Source organism: Pituophis catenifer, unplaced genomic scaffold, assembly GCF_029215685.1.
Source record: "Pituophis catenifer annectens isolate HBS135680 unplaced genomic scaffold, rPitCat1.0.hap2 SCAF_9, whole genome shotgun sequence".
NCBI classification, from domain to species: domain Eukaryota; kingdom Metazoa; phylum Chordata; class Lepidosauria; order Squamata; family Colubridae; genus Pituophis; species Pituophis catenifer.
In genome coordinates, this window is record NW_027256889.1 from 318,114 (window position 1) to 341,363 (window position 23,250).

Genomic DNA, 23,250 nt, shown 5'->3' on the forward strand with positions numbered 1-23,250 from the left:
CTGATCTAAAGGATCTAAGCTTATTGAGCAAGACCAGGCAGTAGATTCTGCTCTGGTGGGTCTCCTGGATGCTATTCCTTTGTTTTCTTCCATTGCAGGATGCCTTTTTTTTTTTGCAAAAAATTTTTATTTTTAAACAAACAAAACATAAAACATCCTTCATCCATTACAATTTCAAGCAGTGTGTCGATCGGTTACAAATCCCTTGTTTCTTCCCTATAATCATATTGTACTAATTACTAATTATCTAATTTCTCATATTATCAACCTGATATATATCTTTATACCATTATTCTCATTTGTCATTTATTTAACAATGGCATTATCATTCCAAAAAAAAATATTTTCACATATTATATTCTAACATTCATTTTATATTTCATATTTCATTTCCATGTTTTATTATCTAGCCATTGGTATTCCATTTCAGGATGCTGAGCGGCCAGTGAGGAAGGATCCTTGGCCAGCAGATGTCACTGCCCTGAAGGATTTTGCAGGCATTAGCCTTCACTTGGACCTTCCCAAGATTTTTTTACGGGTTTGTCAGGCAAAATAATTTTTGAGCCACCGAATTTGGAAAAGAATTTCTTAAGTTTTGCCTGTTTTTTGCAAAGGGATCTGTCAACCAGGAATGGTGTGAGATAATTGGAGAAAAGCAGTGCTGTAAAATTTTATCTGGAGGAATAGTGATCTATTCTAAAAGTAATATTTTAGCTAGCAGATTTTGTGTGCCCCCAGCTTGCTCTTCTGGTACATTTGAAGATCATTTTGATCCTGAAGTAAGGTTGCTTGGAAATAGTCATTCTCAAATAATGTATGATGTTTTGAAAAGAATGGGTCTAATACAGTTGTGGGTTGCTCCCGGTTCGCACCGGTTCTATAGAACTGGCAGTAAAACCGGTGGGAGGCTTCGCCCACTGACCCTGACATCAATAAAATGCTTCTGCACTTGCGCAGAAGAGAGAGCGTGCGCGCGAGCGGCCCCGTTGCGAACCGGTAGTAAAGGTAAGTAGAACTCACCCCTGGTCTAATATATGGAGTGTGACAGGTGAAACTCATACGGCTACTTTAGGAAAACAAGAATGTCAGTTGAACAATGTACATTAATCCCAAACAAACTGGTCCAAGCCCCTCCAGAGGAACATTGGATTGGTAAGCACGAATGTGAGAAGCATTGTTGCGCTCTGCTGGCTGCCTCCTGGGACCGGTCACTCAATTGAACGGTCTCGGCTGTGGTTTCCTGGCAGCGCCTTCAGGCCTCTGTGCCCAGACCGCTGCGTGTTCTGGAGATGTGAGATTTGCTCTTCCCGCAGCCCAAAATGTTCTTTGGTTTTTCTCCAGGAGTGCAACTCAAAGCCAGTGACCATTTTTCACCCAGCCATTCTGGTGGTCTGGCTTCAACAGCCGCATGTCACAAACACCACAATGAAAATAGCTCCCTTTGTGCTCCGTGTGATGTCTCTACACTTGTTTTGCTTAGAGTGGGACCATTGCTAGTCTTTTATTTCATATTCCCCATCCCTATGAATATCCAGCCCAAGAAGGTGATGTCTGACCTGATTCAGTGTATACGTTATAATATATATTAATAGCGCACACACCCCACACACACATTCTTGTCTCTGCTTGGTGCAGAGAACTAATAATTAAATAAATAAGCAAGCGAACTTAAAACAATGATCCAGACAGATGGCCTGAATAACTAATTTATTCTACAGTTTGCATAAATTGCTCACCCCACCCCCGCAAAAAAAAATCTCTGAACTCTCTGAGGCTATCCTTTAAGCAAGAAAAGAAGCAAAACGGAGCTTCTGTGGGAAGGAAGGGATCCACGCGGACAGAGCAGGAAGCTACGAGGAGGGATGCGAATACACGTAGAGGCTCAGCTTGGGCAGCTTCCCCTTGGGGAAGAAGGTCTTCCACTTGAGGTAGAGGGGGCCAAAATGGGTGACGCCTTGCATCTTGAAGGGCTGCACGTTGTTCTGGTAGCTGAGTGGGATGACGTGGTGGAAGGCGGGCTGTGGGAGCTGAAGCCGGGCAGAGTGGACGATCATCTCGTAAAGGACCCTCTGGCCCAGGTCGGCCTGCGCCCTTTTCAGTCTCCAGCAGCTGCTGGGCACGTACTTCCGCTGGCGATGGTCACCCACCAGGAGCTGCTGGATCATGGCCCGCACCAGCGGGTTGCTCATGCCATAGAGGTCAAGCAGCGTGGCTGCCTGCTCCTGCCACGCGGCAGCTGCCACTCCCTCCTCCTTCATGGAAGCGATGGAGAGATAGAGCCCCATGAAGGTCTCCCAGTCCACCCCCTTGGCCTCGTCCAGGCGGAAGATGTGCTGCCGGCCGCCCCGCCGGAGCATCTTCCGATGGAGGCGCCTGGTGGGCTTGGTCGTCTTGTATAGAGAGTCTTTGGGCAGGCGGTACCCCTTTGGCTGGGGGGCAGCCAGGACCGGGCTCAGCTCCTCCGTTTGTAGGAAGGCATGCCAGGCCTTCTCCCACTGTTGGCCCATTGACCACGTCAGCTTCCCATGGTCCCTTGCTGCCCTCTCCTTTCTCAGGGATGACTTCAGCCTGGCCGTCTCCAGGCCCTCTCCCCACTCCTCCTCCCTCTGCCCCTGCTCCTGTACCCTGCCCTCCTTCCCCTCTGCCCCTTCCGGGAAGCCCAGCACAATGGGCCGCGATCTGAACTTGAGGCACCTCTCCCTACGCTGCTGCTCCCGTCTTTCCTGCTGAGCCCTTTCCTGCTCGGCCTGAAACTTCCCAAAGGCCAGCCTGAGCTTCTTCCTCAGCCAGGCTCTCTGGTCTTTCTCCGGGCGCTCCTCCCGGCGCTCCTCCTGGGTCCAGGCCTTCTCCACCTTCCACTGCCAACCCTGCAGCCAGTCATTGTTGGTCAGCCGCCTCTTTAGGTTCCTGGCCTGCAGCACAGCCAGGACGGACTTAAAAAGCCTCTTCATTCGGGCGCCATATTGCCTGGGGCTGGCATTCCAGGGCTTGTGGGCCTCCACCGCCTCCTTGAGACGCCCGAGCACAGACAGCTGTTCCTCTGACAAGGAGTCCTGCCTCTCTTCAGCTTCCTTAAGCAGGTCCTCGGCTTTTTGGAGCAGAGCATCAACCATCTCCTGCAGGTGTGCCGTTGAGGGGACCCTGACCAGGGATGCCACGCGGAAGAGGTTCTGAAAGGTGGTGGAATCCCTCCTCTGCAGCTTCTCTGGCTGAGTCAGGACTTCCAGGAGCAGCTGGGCCTGGGCAGTCAGCTCAGCCTCTGCCTCCGGAGCCTGGTCCATCTCCCACAGGGTCACCAGGGCTTCTCTTTCGTCTTCAGAGAGGAGCCAAATGCCTTTGTCATCCAGGGCCTCTGGGGAGCCCACCTTCTCTTTGTCAAAGAAGAGGGCCCTTTTCTCAGCCCACTCCTCTTCTTCCTGCTCCAGCTGCTTCTCCATTAGCTTCACCTGGGCCAGCAGCTGGGCTCTTACCTCAGCCAGCTCCAGGAGTCTTTCCTCTGGCATCTCCAGCATGGTGGCTTCAGCCAGTTCTTGGGCCCTGGTCTCAGCCAGTTCTCGGGCCCTTGCTTCAGCCAATTCCAGAAGTCTCACCTCATCTATTTCTATGGCCTCTTCCTCCGCCAACTCCAGAACTCTGGCCTCATCTACTTCTACTTCAGCCAACATGGCCAATTCCATGACTCTTTCCTTGGCCAGTTCCTCAGCTATTACCAGCACCAGTTCCTGCAGCCTTTCCTCCGCCATGTTCCCCTCCAATCCCTCAGCCTGGACAATCTTTTCTGCCTCCTCCAGTGCTCTCTCCATCACCTCCTCCAGCGCCTTCTGGTGGGCTTCTGCCAACACCTTCTCCCAAGCTTCCACCAGGGCCTTCTTTCGGGCTTCGAGCAATGCCTGGTCTTTGGCCTCGGCCAGAGCTATCTGGCGGGCTTCAGCCAGGGTTCCCTTCTTTATCTTTTCCAGGGCTTCCTGCAAAGCTCTAGCCTTCAGTTCCTCCATTATTCTGGCCTTGCCTTCTGTCCTCATTTCGTTCAGCGTGTCCTCCGACAACTGGGTCAGGATCCTCTCGGAGTCCGTTAGGAGGGGCTTCTTCTGCAGCTCTTCCACACTGAGCAGCTCCTCCTGGCTCCTCTCTGCTTCCTCCACTTCCTCTGCCTCCTCCTCTGCTTTGCCTGCAGGCTGGCCGGCCTTGTGCACCGTCACTTCTTTTCCTCTCCTTTCAGTAGCTTCCCGTTCCTTCCGCCTCAAAGATTCTGCTCCTCGTGCTCTGCCTCCAGAGGGCTCCTTCTCCTTCTCCAGATGTTCCCGCTCTTTTCCCCTAGCAGGCAACTGCTCCTTGCTCCGAGCAAGCTCCTGCTCCCTGGCCCTGGCCACTGATTCCTGCCTCCGTTTGGAAACGTCTTCCATTCTGGCACCCCACTTCTCGGATAACTTAGCCATCCGCCTCGCTTCTTTTTCGGAGGCCACTTGGAGTAGCTTGCCTTCTTTAGCTCCACGCTGTTGGAGCCTCTTCTTCTCCGCCACAGTGGCTCTCTCCTCAGCTTCCTCCTGCAGCTCCTTCTCTGCCTCATCCTGACTGAGCTCATCCGTCTCTGAGCTGCTGGGCATGTCTCCGGCTGTCCTCACGGCCACGACGGTTTCCAAGCTCTCCACCGAAGACTTGAGCCACGACTCTTTCAGGGAGAGCTTGATGAAATCATCCATGTATTTCTTCCAGGCGGGGGTCTCTGTGGTTAGCTTCTCCTGGGAGCTGAGCAGGGCCTGGCTGAGGTTGGTCAGGAGCTCCCAGGAGAGTTTCTGGCCAGCAAGGGCAATTCGGGCAGAGGCAAGGAAGTCCTCTCCTACGGTGCGCCCTTCAACCGAGGGGGCGATGCGTAGCATCATCAACTTGTAGAGGTCATTGCGCCAGTTGGATTTGCTGGCCGCATACTGCTGCTTAGGATCGATGAGGATGCCTTTGGTGGCGGGCCCGGAAGGACCCGGGGGCAGCGTGGGTGGCTCCACAGGGCTGGGCTTGGCCTGTATAAGGCTGCTACCGGCCTTGGGTTTCGCTGGAGGCACCACCACCGCCGGTGCCGACTGCTCCTTCCGGACCTTCATGCTCTTCAGCATCTCCGTGTAGAGCTGTGTGCGGGTGTCTCGGCGCTGCAGGAGAATGGGCTGGGCCCGCTTGCGCAGCTTCCTCAGTCTGTGGACATCTTGGGAAGAGGTGGCTGGGACCTTGGGGTGCCGTAGCCTCTCCTTTTCACGCTGCGCCTTCTTGGCGGCCCGCAGCTCCCGTGTATTGGAGCTGCCGCTGCTCGTGGTGGGGGACCCGCTGGTGCTGGTGGTGCGCTGGCTGGGGCTGCTGCTGCTGCTGCTCTCTGGGACTTCAGGGGATGGCATGATGGCAACCCCCTTCCCTCGGGCCTGCTGGATGCGGGGCAGCTTTCTGGGGGAGGTCTGCTTGGCCTCCTCAGTGGTAGCTGTGGGGCAATTGGAGAGAGAAGATGAAAGGAAGGAGGGACGGTGCAAATAACAAGACTACCGCCTGCGCCAGAAGCAGACACCCCCACAACCCCCTGGTTTCCAACCATCCATCTCATCTACGGCATCTGTGTGAAGATTAATGTAGGTATTGTCCCCCATCAGAGCAAAACCAAGATGAGCTCTCCCTTGGGATCCAGGCTCTGAGCCTACAAGATGTTTTGGGGTCCCCCCAACAGCCTTCTGACATTGCCGGAGCATGGCCACAAATGGCTGACCTTAGAGGCGTCAAGGCCCCACAGGAAGATTCATGGGTGGGGGGCCGCAGGGAAGCCACACTGGTCCCAAGGCACAAGGGGGTCTTACCTCGAACCTCAGCCTCTTTCCTGCCCGAGCGGCCAAAGAGTCCCAGCCACCGGGCCTGGCCTGCCTCTGGCCCTTCTGGCTCTCCGTATTCCTCAGCTGCTTTTCCAGAGATGCGCCTGCGCCGGGAAGGGGGAGGGTGCCCCAAGAGTTGGGCCTCTGGCGGTGGGTACTCAGACATGAGGAAGAGATTGGCTGTCAGCTGATTCTCCACGCAGGTCATCAGCCTCTCAGTGCCCTCCGTCAAGGCATAGACAGCTTCATCCTTCGAGTCAGCTACGATGCCGGCCGCTCGCACTCTGCGAGGAAACGCGGCTCTTTCTTTCTGGCTCAGCACCCTCCTGGAAAGGCAGAGACACCCGTGTGAAGGCAGGCGGTCCGGAGGGAGGGTCCTTCCCCACCCTGGAAACCATACTGCTCCACAGAAAAACAGGCATCGCTCAGTTCCTTGAGGACAACCCTTGAGGTCCCCAAAGCCCTGAGTCCAGATATTGAAGCTCCAACCTCTGGCAGCTCTTTTGGACCTGCCTTGAGTGGAGAGGAAAGCAGCCCCAAAGGCCCCAGGCCCACCATTCAGGGGGGGCGGGGCGGCATCTTTTAGCCCCTTAGCCTGACCCACGCTCTACCTGGTAGAGAGGTAGAACCACATCGAAGGATAAGACCACCCTGTTGGATGAGTCCGAGAGCACCTGAGCCCAACTCCTGCCTGTTTCTCACAGGGGCCAAGCAGAAGACTCAGGGGTGCTTGAAAGCCAGGGTGGAGGCAAAGGTCTCCGCCCTTTTGCTGTTGCAGCAGGAATTGAGGGTTGCCCCAGTGGGTCTTCAGGGTTAAAGGCCATCTGATGGGAATCGGCCACACAGATTGATCGCCCACTGCAAGGTTAGGCAAGAGACCCTTCCAGGACCTGCTCCCGGGCAGGAGGAGAAGGGCCTGGTTCTCACACAGAGAGAACAGGGACACATCTTTTGCCTCTAGCCAGGCAGGGCAGGGAAGGGACTCACAGGTCTTCCAGGCTTGTTGCCACCAGCCGCTGCATTTCCTGTTTCAGGACAAACTTGTCGGTGATGCCAGCCACTGAGTCAAGCAAGGAACGGGCCAGGTCCCGCACTTTCCTGTTCTCATCCATCAGGGCCCGAGCCAGGGGTACCACCTCTTGTTCACCCAGGAGATCCATCTTCCCCAAGGCCTCCCAGGCCGCCAGCCGCATCCTCACCTAGGAAATAAGACACCTGAGCTGAAGCAGGATGGTCAGAGTTAGACCTGGACCTGGCTCAGGCCAACTTCTACAAGGATTCATGCTCCGTCAGCAGCTTAATTGGCTGCAGTAATTCTGGCTAAATAACAAAGCTGGGTAAAGAATAAGCAGGTGCTGAAGGCGGGAGCCTCAGCCTCTGGAAGTGCCCCCGAGCGGCTCTCAAGTCTTCCGGGCCACCTGAGCCAGCTGCTCTTCCCTCTGCCTCAAACCCCTGAAGGAAAGGGCAGGAGAGAAAGGTTGGATACACACATCGTCACCTCTGGATGTTCCTGTCCAACCTGCTAGATAGTTGCCAGCCCTGCAGCTCCTGAGAAGCAGCTGCCTCTCCCTGGGAGGTGAAGAGCTCCTGCCTTCTCCTCCTTGCCCCTCCCCCTACATTGTCACTTGGCTCTGATTGTGCGTCCATCCTGGGCTGGAGGGGGGAGGAAGAACTGCCTCCTCCACTCTCACCTACCAACTGCCGTTCCCCCCCCCCCCTTGTCATTCCAAGGAGGACGTGGACAGTGACAACCGAGGACCTCCCTGGAGGTGCCCCAGTCCCACCTGCCCTGACCTCCTTGTGTGTTGTGTCTTGGATGAGGCGCTCAAAGGCCACTTCCTGTATGGAGGAGGGCAGGGTGTAAGACTCGGAAAGCTGCACCAGCGCGGAGGTGCAGAGCAGGTAGGTGGAGTAAGGGACATCGTCCATGAGGTTGAGGATGGCTTTCATGACGGAGGGCAGGCTGGTGTCGCTGGGCTTGTGCCTCAGCCAGGGCTTGGTCATAATCTCTGCCAGCAAGTCCCGGTGGCCCCTGGTGGCCGAGGGCGTCTGCTTCATCTTCTGGGCCTTTTTCTTCCGCGCCTTCTCCACCACCTCGGATGTGTCCCACTCCGGCATCTGGATCTTGACCAGCTTCCTCTTGGGCAGGGGGTCCCGGCTTGACAGCAAGGGGCACCAGAGATCGGGGGGAGTTCCTTTGGGAAAGAGCTGAGCCCGGATGACTGAGTTGGGGACATAGCCATCAGGAGCTATCGGCCAAGAGTGCCCCTCCTGGAAGCGAAGGGTCTGGAGCAAGGGGACGTGTTCCACCATCCGCGGGAGGCCACGGTAAGGCGGTGGGGGAGCAAGTTTCTTCTCCAGAGAAGGCCCGAGAGTGGGCTGTGAAATGAGCTGGTATTCCACCGCAAACTCCGGCAGTGTCTCCTTGGGGGGCGGCGGGGGCAGCCCATAGAAATCAGGGCCAGGAAAGACGCTCACATCTCTGCCGACGAACTCCACCACCTTGGCCACACCCTTTTCGATCAACACCTCCTTGTGGTTGGTGAGGGGCTCCATCCGCTCAAACTTCTTGGCCTGCTTGCCCACCTGCAGGTACCTGAACAACGAAGGATGGTGGTGCATGAGAATTAGAAGCCGCCTCTTTCTCTTAACCATATAGCACATCACCCCTGACCTCTCAAGCAGTTCCCCAGCAGCTGCCCACATGCTGCCCATAGGTAAGTTAGACTACAACTCCCAGAATTCATAGCCCAAATGTGGGCATCAGACTGCAAAAGGTGGCCATGCCATCTCCCGGTTTGATTCCCCAACAGTGCTCAAAGTCCCAATCTTAAAGTCCCACCCTAAAAGGATCAGGTGTCCACAAACTTCCTGGTGTCCCTTCTCCAAAATAGTCCCCAAGCAGAAACTGTGTCTAAGGAACCTGCAAGCCCCACAATGTGCTCCTGCCCCTCGTGGTCTACTGGCATGGAAGAGGAAACAGGATATCTGTGTGTGGATGCTTGTTTAAAAGTATGGTAACAGCCAGATGGCAGGGAAGGATGGCAGCCAAAACAGCTGTCCCTTGTCAGGGGGACTGGCTGTCTTTCTGCCGCTGATTCTTCCAAAGCATTGAACAATGATACCCACAAGGGGTCCACCATCTCTGGAGCAATTCAGTTGAATCTGACCTCAGACGGATGAGTGCTTACAATCTAACCAAGTAGATGGTTTATTGCATGAACGAGGTAAGGGAACTCACAGGAAAATGGAAATGCCAAGGAAGATGCTGGCTAGAGAAAGAGGCAATGGTGAGTGGTAAGGAACTAAGGAATGATGGATAAGAGGTGCAGACAGTGGTTGACCTGGTGGTCACCCCTCTCTGAGACAGGATCCCAGGATGTTTGGTCCATGCAGAACTTCTGCAATCTCAATTCAAGCAGGCTTGGCTCAGTCCTGGGAATTTAAGGAGATGAGATGGTCACGGCCATCATCAGGCCCAAAGAAAGAGGCCAGCGGAGGGAGAGGAGAGCCAGTGGAAGCCTCCTCCATGGTGGGATGTCATGGACTCAACATTCTCCTCCCTTACTTTTGATCAATATGAAACTGCTGGATCAGGTTATTCCCCACAATTGGGCTGGGTATCACGCAGAGAAGACTCAACAGTATATTTCAATCCCAGGTCAGCAAATTATGTTGGAGTTCTTCAATGAAACTCAGTAAGTCTTTCAAGAGTTCAAGCATCGAAGACCCATCCTGAACAGGATGTGCTCTGTTAACTCGGAGAGAGAGGACAATGTTCTCAAGATAGGTAGATCTAAACAAAGCTAAGTAAATCTATGATGCAAAGAAAATCCACATTAAACTCAGAGTATGGATACAATAATTGGACCGGTCAAGTTAATTACTTCCCATATTAATAAAAATTACTTAGGTTGGGATGCAGACATAGAATTAAATCCATGAAAATGTAGCTGGGCTACAGGTTCAAGAAGCAAGAGTGATGCAAAGAAGAAACTGACTGATCCTGAAGGGGAATCTCACCTGGCAATTCCACAAGCATCGACACCTTCATTGAACTATTCATCCTCCAGTCTGAGGCTCTTCCTGCTTGTGAAGAACCCAATCAGAAGCAGAGGCAAAGGGACTTTGCTCTGGAGCCAGAGAGCCCACTGAGATCTAGGACTAACCCTCCAAAGGTCTGCAAGGATGAGGGTCTTCCAGCCCAATGATCCCAGGAAAAGCTTCGAAGCTCAAACTGAGCTAGTAAAAAACTTGAAGGGACGATTCAGTGTCTGATATACGAGAAGAACTTCTGTGAAAAAGCCAAGCTCTGGAAGAGTCACACTGAGGCAAAGCACTTTGCGTGTAGTGGATGTGGGGAAAACCTTTGGCCAAGAGGTGGTTTGCGTCCACTGTCCAACTGGTACAGGTGTGGGGGGGGAAAAAACCACTACACAAAGCAGAAACCTGCAGATATCTGGAATATGCAAAGGCAGATGTTCTCCAGAAAAAAATTATACAGCACCATAAAATTAAAACCCCAATGTCTGTTAAGCCAACAAGCTCCAGATACATGACAGATAGAAGATAGACAGATGATAGGTAGGTATAGATAGAAGATAGACTGATATATAGATATAGAAAGACAGACAGACAGAGGATAGGTAGATAATTTTAGCCACCCCACCAAAACACAATGGAACCACTTACTTGGGCACAAAAACAATATCGAAGGTAAGAAGGAAGCGGGGGAGGAAGGGCAGTGGATATTCAACCACATCATCCCTTACACGGTGGGTCAACAGACTGGTGAGATGCTTCTTTGGGAGGTACGTAACACATGAGATGAAGTAGATGTCCGTGCTGCAGCCAACCACCAGGTCCCCCCGTTGGTTTGCAAAACATACGCGGCTGAATTTGAGGGTGGTGTCAAAGTCAACCAACATTTTCCCCAGGATGTCCCAAATGCGCACGGAGCCATCCGAGCCGCCGGTCACCAATATGCCCAGGGTGTGGCAGTAGTCAAAAGAGGTGATGGTGCTCGAGTGCATGGCTGCTGTCTCCTTCCAGAAGGGGTTCTTCTCGCCAGGAACCAGGGCTGCCTGGCGCCACAGCCGAACTCGGTTCTGCTCCGTCAAGGCACAGATGTAGCCGGGGATGAGCAGGAGGATGTTGATCCTGCAGTTGGTGCTGGGAATGACGACCAGAGGGAGCACCTCCAGGAGGCTGTTCTTCTTCAAGATCACTTCCGAGAGGATGATGTATTCGTCGAGTCCGTAGGAGCAGAGGAAGGAGGCTTCCCTTGAATGGTACGACAGGTACCCTAAGCCTGAGAGACTGCTGAGGGCCACCACATTGCCATCGTGCAGTTTGCGACTGCCCATTCGATAAAGCTGCTGAGTGACCGAGCGCACTTTGCCACTCTTGAACCCGCTGAAGATGAAGCTGGTGGTCCGGCCATTTAGGTCCAGACGGCTGTAGGCCAAACACAGGACCTTGTCGTCCATGCTGTCTGTAGTATGCAAAATGTACTTGGCTGGGCAAGGGTTCTTGGTAGTATCCAACACGTAGATGTCACTTGTTCCCATTGTCACCAAGAGTTCCTCTCGATCTGGGTCATAAACATAGTCCAGAGCTTTTTCTAGCAGCTGGAAGGGCCAGGTAACAAACAACATTTCTCCTGTCACAGGGGATAAGAATCGGATGACTCCATCTTCAGTGGTGGCCAGGATGCGGGCCTTGTCTGGTCCACACTGTACACGCACCAACCTCTTGAGGGTCGATTTGCTTCTGTTGAAGAGCTGGTAGAAATTGTTGACTGTACGGATGGAGAAGGTATATTGGGTGCGGAGGAAGAAAGTCTGCTCATTGAGGAATTGCATCTGGAAGACTTCCTCTCCAATGTCCACCCGTCGGAGAAGCTCGCAGGTCGTCAAGTTCCATTCCTTCAGCATTCCATCCAAAGAGGCAGTCATGAAGCTGTGCACAGCGATCCGGATGATTACGTTGCTGATGGCACTCTGGTGGGCCTTGAACTGGTTGACGTGGGTCCCCGTATCAAAGTTCCACACCTTGACATCCCCAGCCAGGTCTCCTGTGTAGAGGAAGCTCTGCGGCCAATAGGCAGCACAGCAAGTGAGAGAGACGCCTTGGCTCATCTGGAAGGTGCGGATCTGGGCTTTGGTTTGGTAGTCATATACCCGAATAATGTTCTCGCAAAGGGCCACCAGCATCCTCCGCTCCTGCTCCACCCTGAGAAAATGCACAAACTCACCAGTCGCAACACATACTTCCTGCGTGACATTCATAGAGGGAACCTCCAACATCAAAAAGGTCCAAAAAGCCACCACTCCAATGGCACCAGAAATCAGTTCACACGTTTCAGGACTGTAGCACAGGCTGGTGACCGAATAGGGGGAAGACATCTTGGAGAGCAGCTTGAAGTCCCGAGTGTGGTCCCCAAAAAAGCGAAAGTGGATGTCATCGCAGTAAGCCACAAAGAGGTGCACGTGGGGGACATAGGTGATGGTGAGGACCCCCGGATGCTCATCTAAGGTGTACATTTTCTCTGTCACTGAACTCTCGTCCTCCATGCTATAACTCCAGACACGCACCTGCCAGGAAAGAGGAAGAGTCAGCAAAAGTGGCCGTTCAGGGAGCAAGCGCTACCTTTCCTCCATTCAAGGCTCGTGCCCACCTGCCCCGTCAAGCCCTTCAACCCAGCGCTGCTTGGACTTCTATGGCAAAAAGAGAAGAGGCTGGATGGACAGAGTGGACAGACCCTTCCTCCTCGGCCCTGCCTGCAGTAGGCCCATAACAGGAGGCTAGGAAAAGAGAGTTGGGCTGCTAGGGAGCCTTAGCTCAGAGGGAGAAAAGGGATCTCGGAGATCACACTGCTAGGGGCTTGGGATCTTGTCTAGCTGTGAAAGAGGATCCCACCACAGTCTGAGCATCTTTGGGCACAAGTAGGAGGAACTTGATTTGTTTGACCAGCAGGACTGGGGCACAGAGGGCCGGTTTCCTCTTGGGCTGGGGAAGGCTGAATGGCTCAGGGTAGCTCAAGCCAGATTGGAGAACACAGAACCAGAGCGTCCTCAGGCACGGGGGCAGGGGGAGGCGGGTGGTGGTGGATGGGGGATGACAAGCCGGGTCCTCCTTTAAACCAGTTAGGCGGAACCAAGGAGACCCAAACGCCAGCAGCCCCTTTTAGCGCCAGGGCCAGGACAGTTCCACGTGCTGATAGGGAGAGGACGGCTGGCAAGAGCCCATCAAAGCAGCCTGCTCTGATCAAGCAGAGATCCGAAGGCTCGTGGCCTGCAGGCAGCCTTGGCCTGATCCAGCAGTAGAACCTCTGGACACTCTTGGGGCAGCCTCTTTCTAGGCTGGGGGCAGGGCCTTCCTTGCACTCACCCTGCTTCGCTTGGCCCTCCTCCAGGTGAACGAGGCAAAGAAGTTCCCCCACTCGGTTGCGTAGTAGCAGAAAAGCGGCATGTAACTGGGGAAGCAGCTCTCCCGGAAGACGATGCTGGGCCTGTCACTCAGGAGAAAGGGGATCCCCTCTGCCCCTTCTGGCAAGGCCTGGACCAAGAGAGAGTGGGGCTGGAGAGGTTGCAAGGTGGGGGGGGGGACAGCACCGAGCAAGGTGCAGAAGCCAGAGCAGTATGGCTGGGAAAGGGGGGGGGGATGGCTGGCTGCTGACACAGCTGCACCCTCTCCCGGATCAGCAAGGCCAGGGGCACCCTCCCCATCGCTTCAGCGACAGTCAAAGAATCCCCTTCCCAGGATTCTGTCCCCCTTTATCCTCTTTTTCAAGAAATCCGATTCTTTGAGACTCTGGTCTTGATCCCCCACCTTGTCCCATGGCCCTCTCCCACTCTGGGCCAAGAAGATTCCCAGACTGGCTTCAGGACCCTCACCTTTTGCAGCTCCAGCCTCCCCCTGAGTTGGTTCTGGAGCTCCTTCCACTGAGGGGCGACACGGACGGGGCCTTTCAGCATCCTGTCTCTGCTGGCACCTTCCCTGGTAGCAGCCTGGGAAATATGGATGGCGGGCATCAGCTCAGTTTTCATAGAGTTCCACCATGGTTTGTGGAAGAAGCCATAATGGCTGGGCTATAAACCACAGCAGCTGCTGGGTTCTGAAGCAAAAAAGCTGCATGAAAGTGGCTTGATCCCAGCCAGCCCCAGGGAAAAGCAGAACAAGCTCAGAAGGGCCTCTGGAGAGGGGGGCGGGGGGGCTCGGTTGCTGAGGGTGCCATGAACTGCTTGATGTTTTTCTTGACAAAACAATGGCAGCCAGCATTCTCCTTTTCAGAAGCTTTTTGTGAGTGTCCCAATCTCCCTTTCAGTCCTGGGATTTATGGAGGGTCTCCCCTCCAGAGACCACCATCCTGGTTAGAGCTTTCTTTTTTTAAAAAAAAGCTAAGCTCCCCCATGGTTGCAGGGTGCTTCCACCTCGGCTTGGAGGAAAACAGGCCTTTGGCAGGAGGGGCCCTGGTGGTGGCTGGTAGGCACTGCCCAGGGGAGTCCTGATGGGAGGTATCTGGATGAAGTGGGGGTGGGATGGGATGGGATGGGAGGGAAGGCCCAGAGGACCAGGAATTACTTGCCTGGAGCCTTGGAATCCCCGGAGAATCCCAGGAGGGCTTTATGACATCACAGCATTCCGCCCAATGGGCAAGGAGCCCCTGTGGAGCCTCCTGATTTGGGGGGTGGGGGTGGGCAGAAAGAGGCGACTAAGCTGCCCAGAGCAGCCATACAATTGGGCAACCTTATTGAGGATTATAAGTAGCAATGGGATCTTCCTTTTCAGCTCAGGTGGAGCTTTTTCTGTATCATCTTGCAAAACCAGAGAGACTCCATTGAATGGGATGCTCTGTTTGGGAGGCCATGATGGTCACTGGTCAAATATTTGTATCCCAAAAGGAAGGAAAAAGGACGAGAGATGGTTGGGGCTGCTTTAACAGATCAAGAACGCAGCCTTCCTACTGGCTGAGAGCTGCGGGCTCCTCCCGGGAATCCAGGGCCAGGGGACAGAACTGGGGCCCTGCACTGGGCGGCCCTTTGACCGGGAGCCCGCGCCTGCCTTGCTCGTCTGCAAACGGCTCCCGCTCCTGGGCGGCGGAGGGGCGGAGTCCGAGGCAGAAGCGTCGGGAGCGGCATCCTCCAAGTGACCCGCCTGGGACCCGACCTAACGGCGAGGGCGGAACCTTGGGGGAAAGCAGAGGCTCCTTCGTATCCTCCGCCACCGAGGGGAGAGGGAAAGAAGCTCCGCAGCACCCAGAGGGAGCCCCCCGAGGCCGGCCAGGAAGGCCGCGTGGAGCCCAGAGGGCAGACCGTCCCGTCCGGCTGGGCCCCTGCTGCAGCAGCCGGACGCCGCTTCCTTCTCCCGCCGGGCATCGGCTCGGGCACGGCCGCCGCCGGGCAGGGGCTGAAACGGGGCGCCGTCCTGGCCGCCGGCCGGAGAGCAGAGCCGCAGCCCCCGTCGGGTGGACCGGCCGCCCCTCCCCCCACCGGCGCTGGCGCATTCGGTCCTGGGGGCGGGGCTTCCGCGGGCCCGCCCTCCTTCCGGGTGCTCCGCGCTCGCCGCCGCCGCCGCCGCCGCCGAGCGCCAGGTGAGGCCGCGGGATCGGCGCGCGGGGCGGGAGGGGGTCGCTGCAGCCGCCCTGGGGTCCCCGGCGCGGGGCTGCGGGGCGTCTGGCGGGGGGCGGCCGGGGCTCCCTGGTGCCAGAGTTCAAGCGGCGGCGGCGGCCACCTCCCCGCCGGCCCGGGGGAAGCGGCTCCTGCCCGGAGCTGCCCGGCCGCCATTGTGCTCCGGAAGCCGCCCCTGCAGCGGGCCGGGCGGGGGCCCCGTCGACCTCGGTGGGCGCCCCGGGCCGGCAGGGGGAGCGGATGGCGTCCGGGGCCGGCGAGCGCAGGGCCGAGAAGCGTCGGGACCACCCCCGCCCCGGGCTCGGGCTCACCTGGCGGCAGGTGCCAAGGCGGCCTCGGGGGCGCTGCTACTGGGCCGGCAAGGCCGAGCTTGGACCGCTCCCGAAAACGCTCCGGCCGCCCCTCGCATGAGAAGCCGCGGCGGGCTGCGCGGCCGCCCTCCTGTTGCTCCCCTGGCGCGTCGCCGGGAGAGCTTGGGGGCCGGCGGTGCCTCCAGGTAGGGGTGGCCAGGCCGCCCGGCGCCGGGGATGCGGGAGGCTGTCTCCGCGGGGCAGAGGAGGATGGGTGTTGCAGTTTGCCGCTAGTTCCCAGGCCCGGCTTCCGATTCCCCCTGAGCTCAGCCCTTAGAGGGGGACCTCTTGGCCAGGGTTTGAGACTGGACCGGATCCCCGGGGCGGCTGGAGGCCGCAGCGCCTAAACCGATCCTAAACCTCCAGGCGCTTTAGAGAGCAGCCCCCATTCCCTCTCTGCCACAGACCCAGTTTACCATTTGGGTTGCTGCCTGGGTAGAGAGCCTGCATTTTGTCCCTTTTATCTGCTGAAGTAACTTTTCAGGAAGGGTAGGACCCTTCGCAGTTAGAAGGGGCGTTCTCAGAGCGACTCCACCCAGAGGCTTGGCTCGCCTTCCCTGTCTCGGGCCCAGAGTTCTGGGGGCATCATGGGAGTTTCTGAGGCCAGCCCATCTCTTCCCTGTCTCCTTGCTTGGGGGGGCGGGGAGCAGCCTCAGTTTGGGACTGCCATCTATAGCCCAAAAGGACCCTGAGCCAAAAGGCAGCCGCTTCCCACCCTCTGGCGGACGGGCGGACTCCTACGCCCTTTGGGATCAGCCCTGACTTTGTAGCAGGTTGTGGGTGGCAGCCTGTCCCAGAGATGTCTTCCACGGTGAGCAGCTTCTGTTCCTGAACTTGCCCAGCAGGTAACTCAGAAGATTCCTGGGCCGGGACAATTTTTGGATCCCACCTTAGGCATTTAGAGATCCCTGCAGGAACAGAGCCCGCCCATGGCGGGGCCTTTGGACCGTGGCAGCGAGCAACGTGGCTGCTTCCTGAGATGTGGCTCGGAGTCCTCTCAGGCCATGTGCTTCACGAAAGGGGCAGCCAGAGGGTTCAGTGGTTCTCTGCTGGCCGTGTGGCGGTGGCCCTGAGAAAACCGCAATGCCAAGGCTTCCTCCCAGTCCATTCTTCTACACAGAGCAGGTGCCTCCCGCGCTCTTCCCAGGTGGCACCTGAAAAGTGGGCCTGTCCGCTGGAGAAACCACGTGGCGGGACGTCTCTGTTCAGCGCAAGCCTGCCCTGATAAAAACAAAGGCGGAGGGAGATTTCTATTTGACTTTGAGGCAACAATCGCTCCCTTAAACAAATAGCCAGTCCTGGCTGTGTTTGCCTTGCCCGCATTCTTGCTCAAGCACCTGGAAGTGGGGTGGGCAGACCATCCGGAGCCTCTGGGGCACTCTACCCGGTGGGGGGAGGGATAGCTGGAAGTGCTCAGCGTTTGAGGCATGTGTCCTGCGCTCCGAAGGGCAAATCCTGCTCTGGAATCCACCCAGTCTGCAGAGGAAGGGGCACCGTGGGGCCCATGGTCTGTGGGTGGCTTCTGAGATTAGGGCCTCTCTGCCCCTCTTCAGAGCTCTGTGAGTTGGAGTGGGGCTTGGTTCTTGTGGGGGAGGCAGGCACCCTGGAACTTGGAGTGTGTGTATGTGAGAGAGAGAACATTTCAGCTCCCGTGGTTGGGGCTGATGGGAGCCATGTTGGTTGCCTCTTCCTGCCCAGACAGTGTGCCTGTCTGTTGCACCAGAGACCCGCCTGGTGGTTTTTAGGAAGCAGCTCGGCCTTGTGCTCAGAAGCCTCCATGGGCCTTCGCCTCCTATTCCTTAGGTAGGGCCAAGCCTGGGATAGGAGGATCTGGAGAGGGAGCAGGCCCCCCCTTAGCTTTGACAGCCCCCCTTTAGTTGCATGCAGGGAGGGTTAATTTGGTCTTTCTGGACAAGGAATGCTTTTCCCGAGTGGCACTGAAGTTTTGCAAGGAGGTTTTCTAAACCATTTGTGATCTTGTGTTTGTGTGTGTATATAAGAGGGGGGGGAGATCCCCCCCCATTCCTTCAGCTAGGGTGGAGTTTGAAGCTGGTATATGAAGAATGATTGAGCAATTTAAGCTGACGGGAAAGAACTCCTTTTCTCTTTGAAGCTAGCGATACCAATAGCATTTAGGCTTATATATTGCTTCACAGGGCTTTCCAGCCCTCTCTAGGCAGTTTACAGAGTCAGCCTCTGTCCCCCAATAATCTGGGTCCTCCTTTTACCGACCTCGGAAGGATGGAAGGCTGTCAACCTTGAGCCTGGTGAGATTTGAACTACCAAATTGCAGACAGCCAGCAGGTAGCAGAAGTAGCCTGCAGTACGGTACTCTAACCACTGCACCACTGCGGCTCATTGTAGATGGAGAGATGCTGAGAGTCTTAGATCTCCTCTTCCTCCTCCTCCTGCTCCTCTTCTTCCTCCTTCCTCTTTCCTCCTCCTCCCTCCTCCTCTTCCTCCTCCCTCCTCTTCCTCTTCCTCCTCCCCCTCTTATTTTACCTCCCTCCTCTTCCTCTTCCTCTTCCTCCTCCTCCTCTTCCTCAGGATTACCGAGCCTAGACCTTTATCGTGGACAAAGGTGGGTCCAGTTGGACTAGATCTGATTGAACCAAGATCAGCTAAGACATCTGTTGACTTTTAAGGACGGGTGAGCACTCTTCAGCCTGCCCTCTTGCAGATTCCTCCGGGGTCTTTACTCACCGCTTGTCTGGCCGCAAAGGCTTTTGTGGGGAAGGTGGCACGAAGCCCCTTTCGGGCAGGAACTGAAGTCTACAGGAAATGCGTGGGTGTCGTAAGCCGCCGCCGCCTTGGGATCGCTCAGTCAGCTGGTGCTGGAGCACAGTTGCCTTTGCTTCCAAGAGCTTTGCAAGCTGTTTCCAGCTCAGACTTTGGGTTCTTGTGAATCCCACCTTCTGTTCGGGTGGAAATCTTTACAGCAGAATGTAGCAAAATTCACAGGGCAATTAATTACGGATGCTAGTCTGGACTGCAAAACAGTAGCCGGGACCCCTCATTTAAAACCCCAAACATAGACGTTGATTCAATTTGTTTCAAACGTTTTCTGTGCCAGATCACTCAAGGAGGCCTGGTTCCTTCTGCCCAGCACAGAGATCTTTGCAGATGGGATGTTATTCAGAACGCTGAGTGGTTGGCATGGTCCGACTGGATCTTCTGTAATGCAGACAATGCTTGGTTAGCAGCCATTTAAAGTTACAACCGTTCCTTGAAGTTGTGGCCGTCACAGCGTCCTTGCAGTTGCCTGATTTGATTTGGGCGCTGGGTGCCTGTGGGAATTGCAATATTTTGTGGGCACGTGATCGTCATTTGCAGTTTATAGCTTTTGACAAGCAAAATGGGGAAGCTGGCTGGTGTGGCCAGTGGCCATCACGTGACTTCACGCTTAATGACTGCATGGGATTCACTTTACAATGGCAACTGGAACAACTGTCGTAAGTCAATGTATCTCATGATGTCGTGCCTCCTGGTCCCAATGACTGTCTTAGCCAAGAACAACATGTACCTCCCCCCCACTTGCAGAGCCAGCTCTTTAACTTCCTGTTACTATCCCCACTCCCACCAATACCCCCCCAGTAATCCTCTAACGTGTCTGGGACCTCTTTTGCTCACTGCTGCAGCCAACTAGATTAGGAAGGCCAGTTTAGATGGAGAAGGTGGAGGGTCCCCTCTCCTCCAGTCAGTTGTCATCCATATGCTGATGGCCACTGCAAGAGGTCACCTGGGGGCAAGCTGGAGCCGTGTCTGAAGGCTGGTGGTGCCTAGATAGAATGCTAGCAGGACAGAATTGTGTTACTTCTGCTCTCATCAACACTGGCTTGGGTGGTGGCTCTTTATGGGGCTGTGTGTAGGTATTTAAGCCATTTACGTGGTCGCTCCTCTTACGCCAAACTGGGCAGCTCCGAATCAAGAACGAAAGCGCTGTTCCTCTCATGGAGTTCTCTCAGGGAGAGGGTTGTGGGCTTTTGGTTTCTGCTTGACCACTCACAAAATCTGCTTGGCCTTTGAAACCGAGAGAGCAGCTCCTGCTTCTGAGTGATCTGCTCTTACGAGCGCCAAAGACGCTCCCTAGTCCAGCAGTGAGACACCTGCAAGGGAACCCTGGAGTGCCAAGAGCTCGGCAGGGGAATCTCTTCTCTTCCCCGGGGGAGGGGGCACTTTGGGGAGCTGAGTCGATCTTCCTCCGATTGCAAACTCTTCCGACTTCTCTTGTTCAGCAGTTCTACACTACGTAATCCATGATTACCGGGGTAGCTAAGAACAGCTTCTCCAACTGTAGGCATGAACAGCTTTTGGACGAGTGTGTGTTCTGCAGTGGACTTTTTAACTTCTGGGTGTTTGGTCTAGGACTATATAGTTTAACAAACTTTAATAAACAGACAAGTCTGCTGAGGACTCCTGTCTTCTTCCAGGAGTATATAAAATGCAGGTCCCAGTGAGATGCTCCTTGGCTCCCCCCCCCCCCCCCGTCCTCTTGTTGAAGGTGGCCAGGGGACCCCAAGCAAGCTACAAGGGGCCTCTTTCAGAGCAGCAGACATGAAGGCTCAGTCAGCGCCCCCAATTCCTGGAGGGGAGCCCTCAGTGGGCTGCTTGGAGGCTTCGGGGTGCAGTTGAACAGCTTTTGTCAGGACAGCTTTAGGGGTTAGGTTGGGTAGTGGAAGTGGCAGATGCCCCTGAGATCTGCTCCTCACATTTTCCGCCTCATCCTATGGGGTTGGCTTCCTGAAATGCTACAGGTGTTTCCCTTTTCAGCTGGTCCACGCTGTCATCAGAACAATTGCTCTTTCCCAATAGCGAACCATTAAGGCCACATCCTGATCCTGATCGGTGCACCTTTGAGACCTGCCCACCTGCAACCCTCTACCCCTGGGCTCTTTGCTAGGAGTTCCCTACTTCTTCTGATCACCCCAGAAGTGCTGAACTGCTTCCCCAGGGGCTGGGCTTCAAAGGCTCCAGCATCTCCAAGATCGGAGGGAGAAGCAGTCTCTGGCTCACCCCAGGTAGTGGCCTCGCAGCTCTGCGCAGGTGAGGCAGCAAAAGGAAGAGCCTGTGCAGTGGCCAAAAGCAGCCAGTGGGAAAAGCCAAGCGTCAGCCATGTTCTTTAGCCTGCAGTCCGGAGCTGCCTTGAAACCGTCGGTGGGAGGAGCCTGTGATGCAACTTCAAAAGCCTCCCCTCCCCCAAGACAATTCTGATCAGTGACCCCTGTCTGCTCCTGGGGAGGAATCGGTGGGAAGGAGCAGAAGGCACTGGGTCAGCCTGTCTGGGACTTGTAATGAGTGGGGTGCACTGCCAGGGAGCTGGCAAGCAGTTGAAGCTGTCCACACGCCTGCCTGCCTGCCAGTTTGCAGGTCTGATCCTTCCTGCTGTTGAATGTCACTGCTCTGGTGCCTCATGCCCCAAATTCGGATTAGGGGTGGGAGGAGGTAAACCTGACTTGGAACTGGGTTCAGCACGACTCCCTCTTTCCGATGCAGGCCAGCTTTGGCTTCCTTCCATGCATGGACTCAGGACAGCCTTGGTGCCACATCTTCTCTTTCTGCCCTCTGCTCCTTCTAAGAACCCCCTCAGATGCTCTCCTGACCAGCTGGCGAAAGGAGCCAATGCTTTCCGGGTTCTAGTGAATCGACTGGGCTCTCCCCACTGCCCCACTCCAGGATGGGGCGTGCTGCCAGCCTGGTTCTGCCCCCACGGGAGCAACTCTAGTTCTGGGAGGTGGTTGGACCTAAAGGGGGCTGCAGCTGCCTGCTGACCAGCACGGACTCTGGGTGGCTTTGTCAGACAAGAAGCCCTGGAGATGGTCCTGCAGTGGTGGGGATCCTCCTAGGCTGGTCCAATGGTGGCTTAATGGCCAGAGATGCCCCTGTGGGAAACGGCTAGTGCCTCGGGGTTTCCTTCCTGGATTCTCCCCTTCAGTCTCTGGATGTTCCTTTGGCTCCTTTCTGGCTTCCAGGGGCCTGCTTAGTGGAAAAACTGAGGTACAGCCTGCGGCTTTATTTCCTGAGCACCCTGTGACCACGGGCATGTGGGTCCACGGGATTTGAGGTATTCCAGCACTGGAGAAAATGTCACTGTAGGAAGCGCAGCATGAGTGTGTCATTGTGCACTCTGCCTAGAAACAGGAGCCCAGAAAGGAGGCTGTAGCTCCCTAAGGAATGGGCTTTGCAGTCCTAGGTTCCACCAGGATGTGGAAGTCAGTTGGCTGAGTTGGGCTTCTTCAGCTGGCCAAGAGTTTTAGGCACAGATCTTATTTCCTGTGTTTAAATAAAATTCAGGCACGTGCAACTGGTATTTCTTGTCCTGGTTCTGTGGCGATACAAAATAGTTCTTCACCATTGTCCTTTGAGCAACCTTCCGTCAGAGGAAAGTGCTGTGACATGTGCCAGACTGTGGGCTCTGTGCAGATTGTGCATGACTGCACCCGAATAGGAAGTCTGCTTCGGTCTCCAGGGAAAATGTGTGGGAAACTTTCTTCCATGCAGAGGTTTTGGTGGCTTCTCTTCCTGGAGAGAGTATTAGAAACTTGAATCATTGGTCATTTTTGCACGCAGCTGAAAACAGTTAATAAGACTTTCACATGCACATATGTCCAGTTGGGTGAAGGCCTTTTGGGAAGAGTCTGGAGGTGGGCAGAGTGTTTGGTTTCTGGGGGGCAGCTGGCACGGAGGTTTCCAATCCAAGGCAGGAGGAATTGAGAGCCATTTGAACAGCCCCCATTGCTGCCCAGGAGGCAAACCGGGTGTGCTCTCCTGCAGCTGCTGGGGGGTGCATGGCCAAAGCAAAGTTCTCCCAGAGAATGCCTCTCCTTGACCCAGTCTCTGCAGGGCTCCTGGGGGGAATAGATGCTTCAGCTGCAGGATTCAATGAGGGTTTGTACGTGTCCCTGCTGCCTCCTCAGGTCTGAGCACCTGAGCCTGTGCTGCTGGCTTGCCTGGTTGGGCAGCAGTGCTTGGGACCCTGTGGCTATGGCAGGAGGCTCCCCAGGGCTCCCTTACTTCAGCTCAAGGCATGGACCGGGCTGCAAGGCACTCCTGGCTCCTATCTGTCCCCCTGGTTGGGCAAGGGCAGCTGGGGCTACTGGCTGCTCTTGCTGGAGCCCGGACAGGCCAGCGCTCTGCTCAGCAATGGTGGGAGGCTTCCTCCACCTGCCCGGACACTTCTGCGCATGCGCAGAAGTATTGTGGCTGCACGCGAGCATGCCCATGCCCACAAAAAAACCGGTAGTGAAGGGTTTTGAAACTCCCCCCTGCTGCACAGCCTTTGATAGGGGAGAAAAACACCCAGCTCTGCCTGGCATGAACAGTGGCAGTTTCTGGACATCTCTGGACCTCAGCATCAGAGCTGTGTGTGTGTGTGTGTGTGTGTGTGTGCGCGCGCGCGTGTATTGCCCCTCCCCGGCCTGCAGTGCTTCC

At 55.5% G+C, this 23,250-nt stretch overlaps 1 protein-coding gene across 1 annotated transcript; it reads right to left on the reverse strand.

The window, feature by feature from the left end:
* Positions 1-1,701: 1,701 nt before the first annotated feature.
* Positions 1,702-13,964, reverse strand: LOC139320864 (WD repeat-containing protein 87-like). The gene is made up of 7 exons (XM_070949337.1): positions 13,739-13,964; positions 13,233-13,400; positions 10,533-12,436; positions 7,635-8,436; positions 6,828-7,039; positions 5,829-6,166; positions 1,702-5,461 (listed from the first exon to the last, which is right to left on the reverse strand). Exons 1-7 carry the CDS (start codon positions 13,889-13,891, stop codon positions 1,851-1,853), a joined length of 7,188 nt encoding a protein of 2,395 aa, XP_070805438.1. The 5' UTR covers positions 13,892-13,964; the 3' UTR covers positions 1,702-1,850.
* Between the last annotated feature and the right edge of the window lie 9,286 nt (positions 13,965-23,250).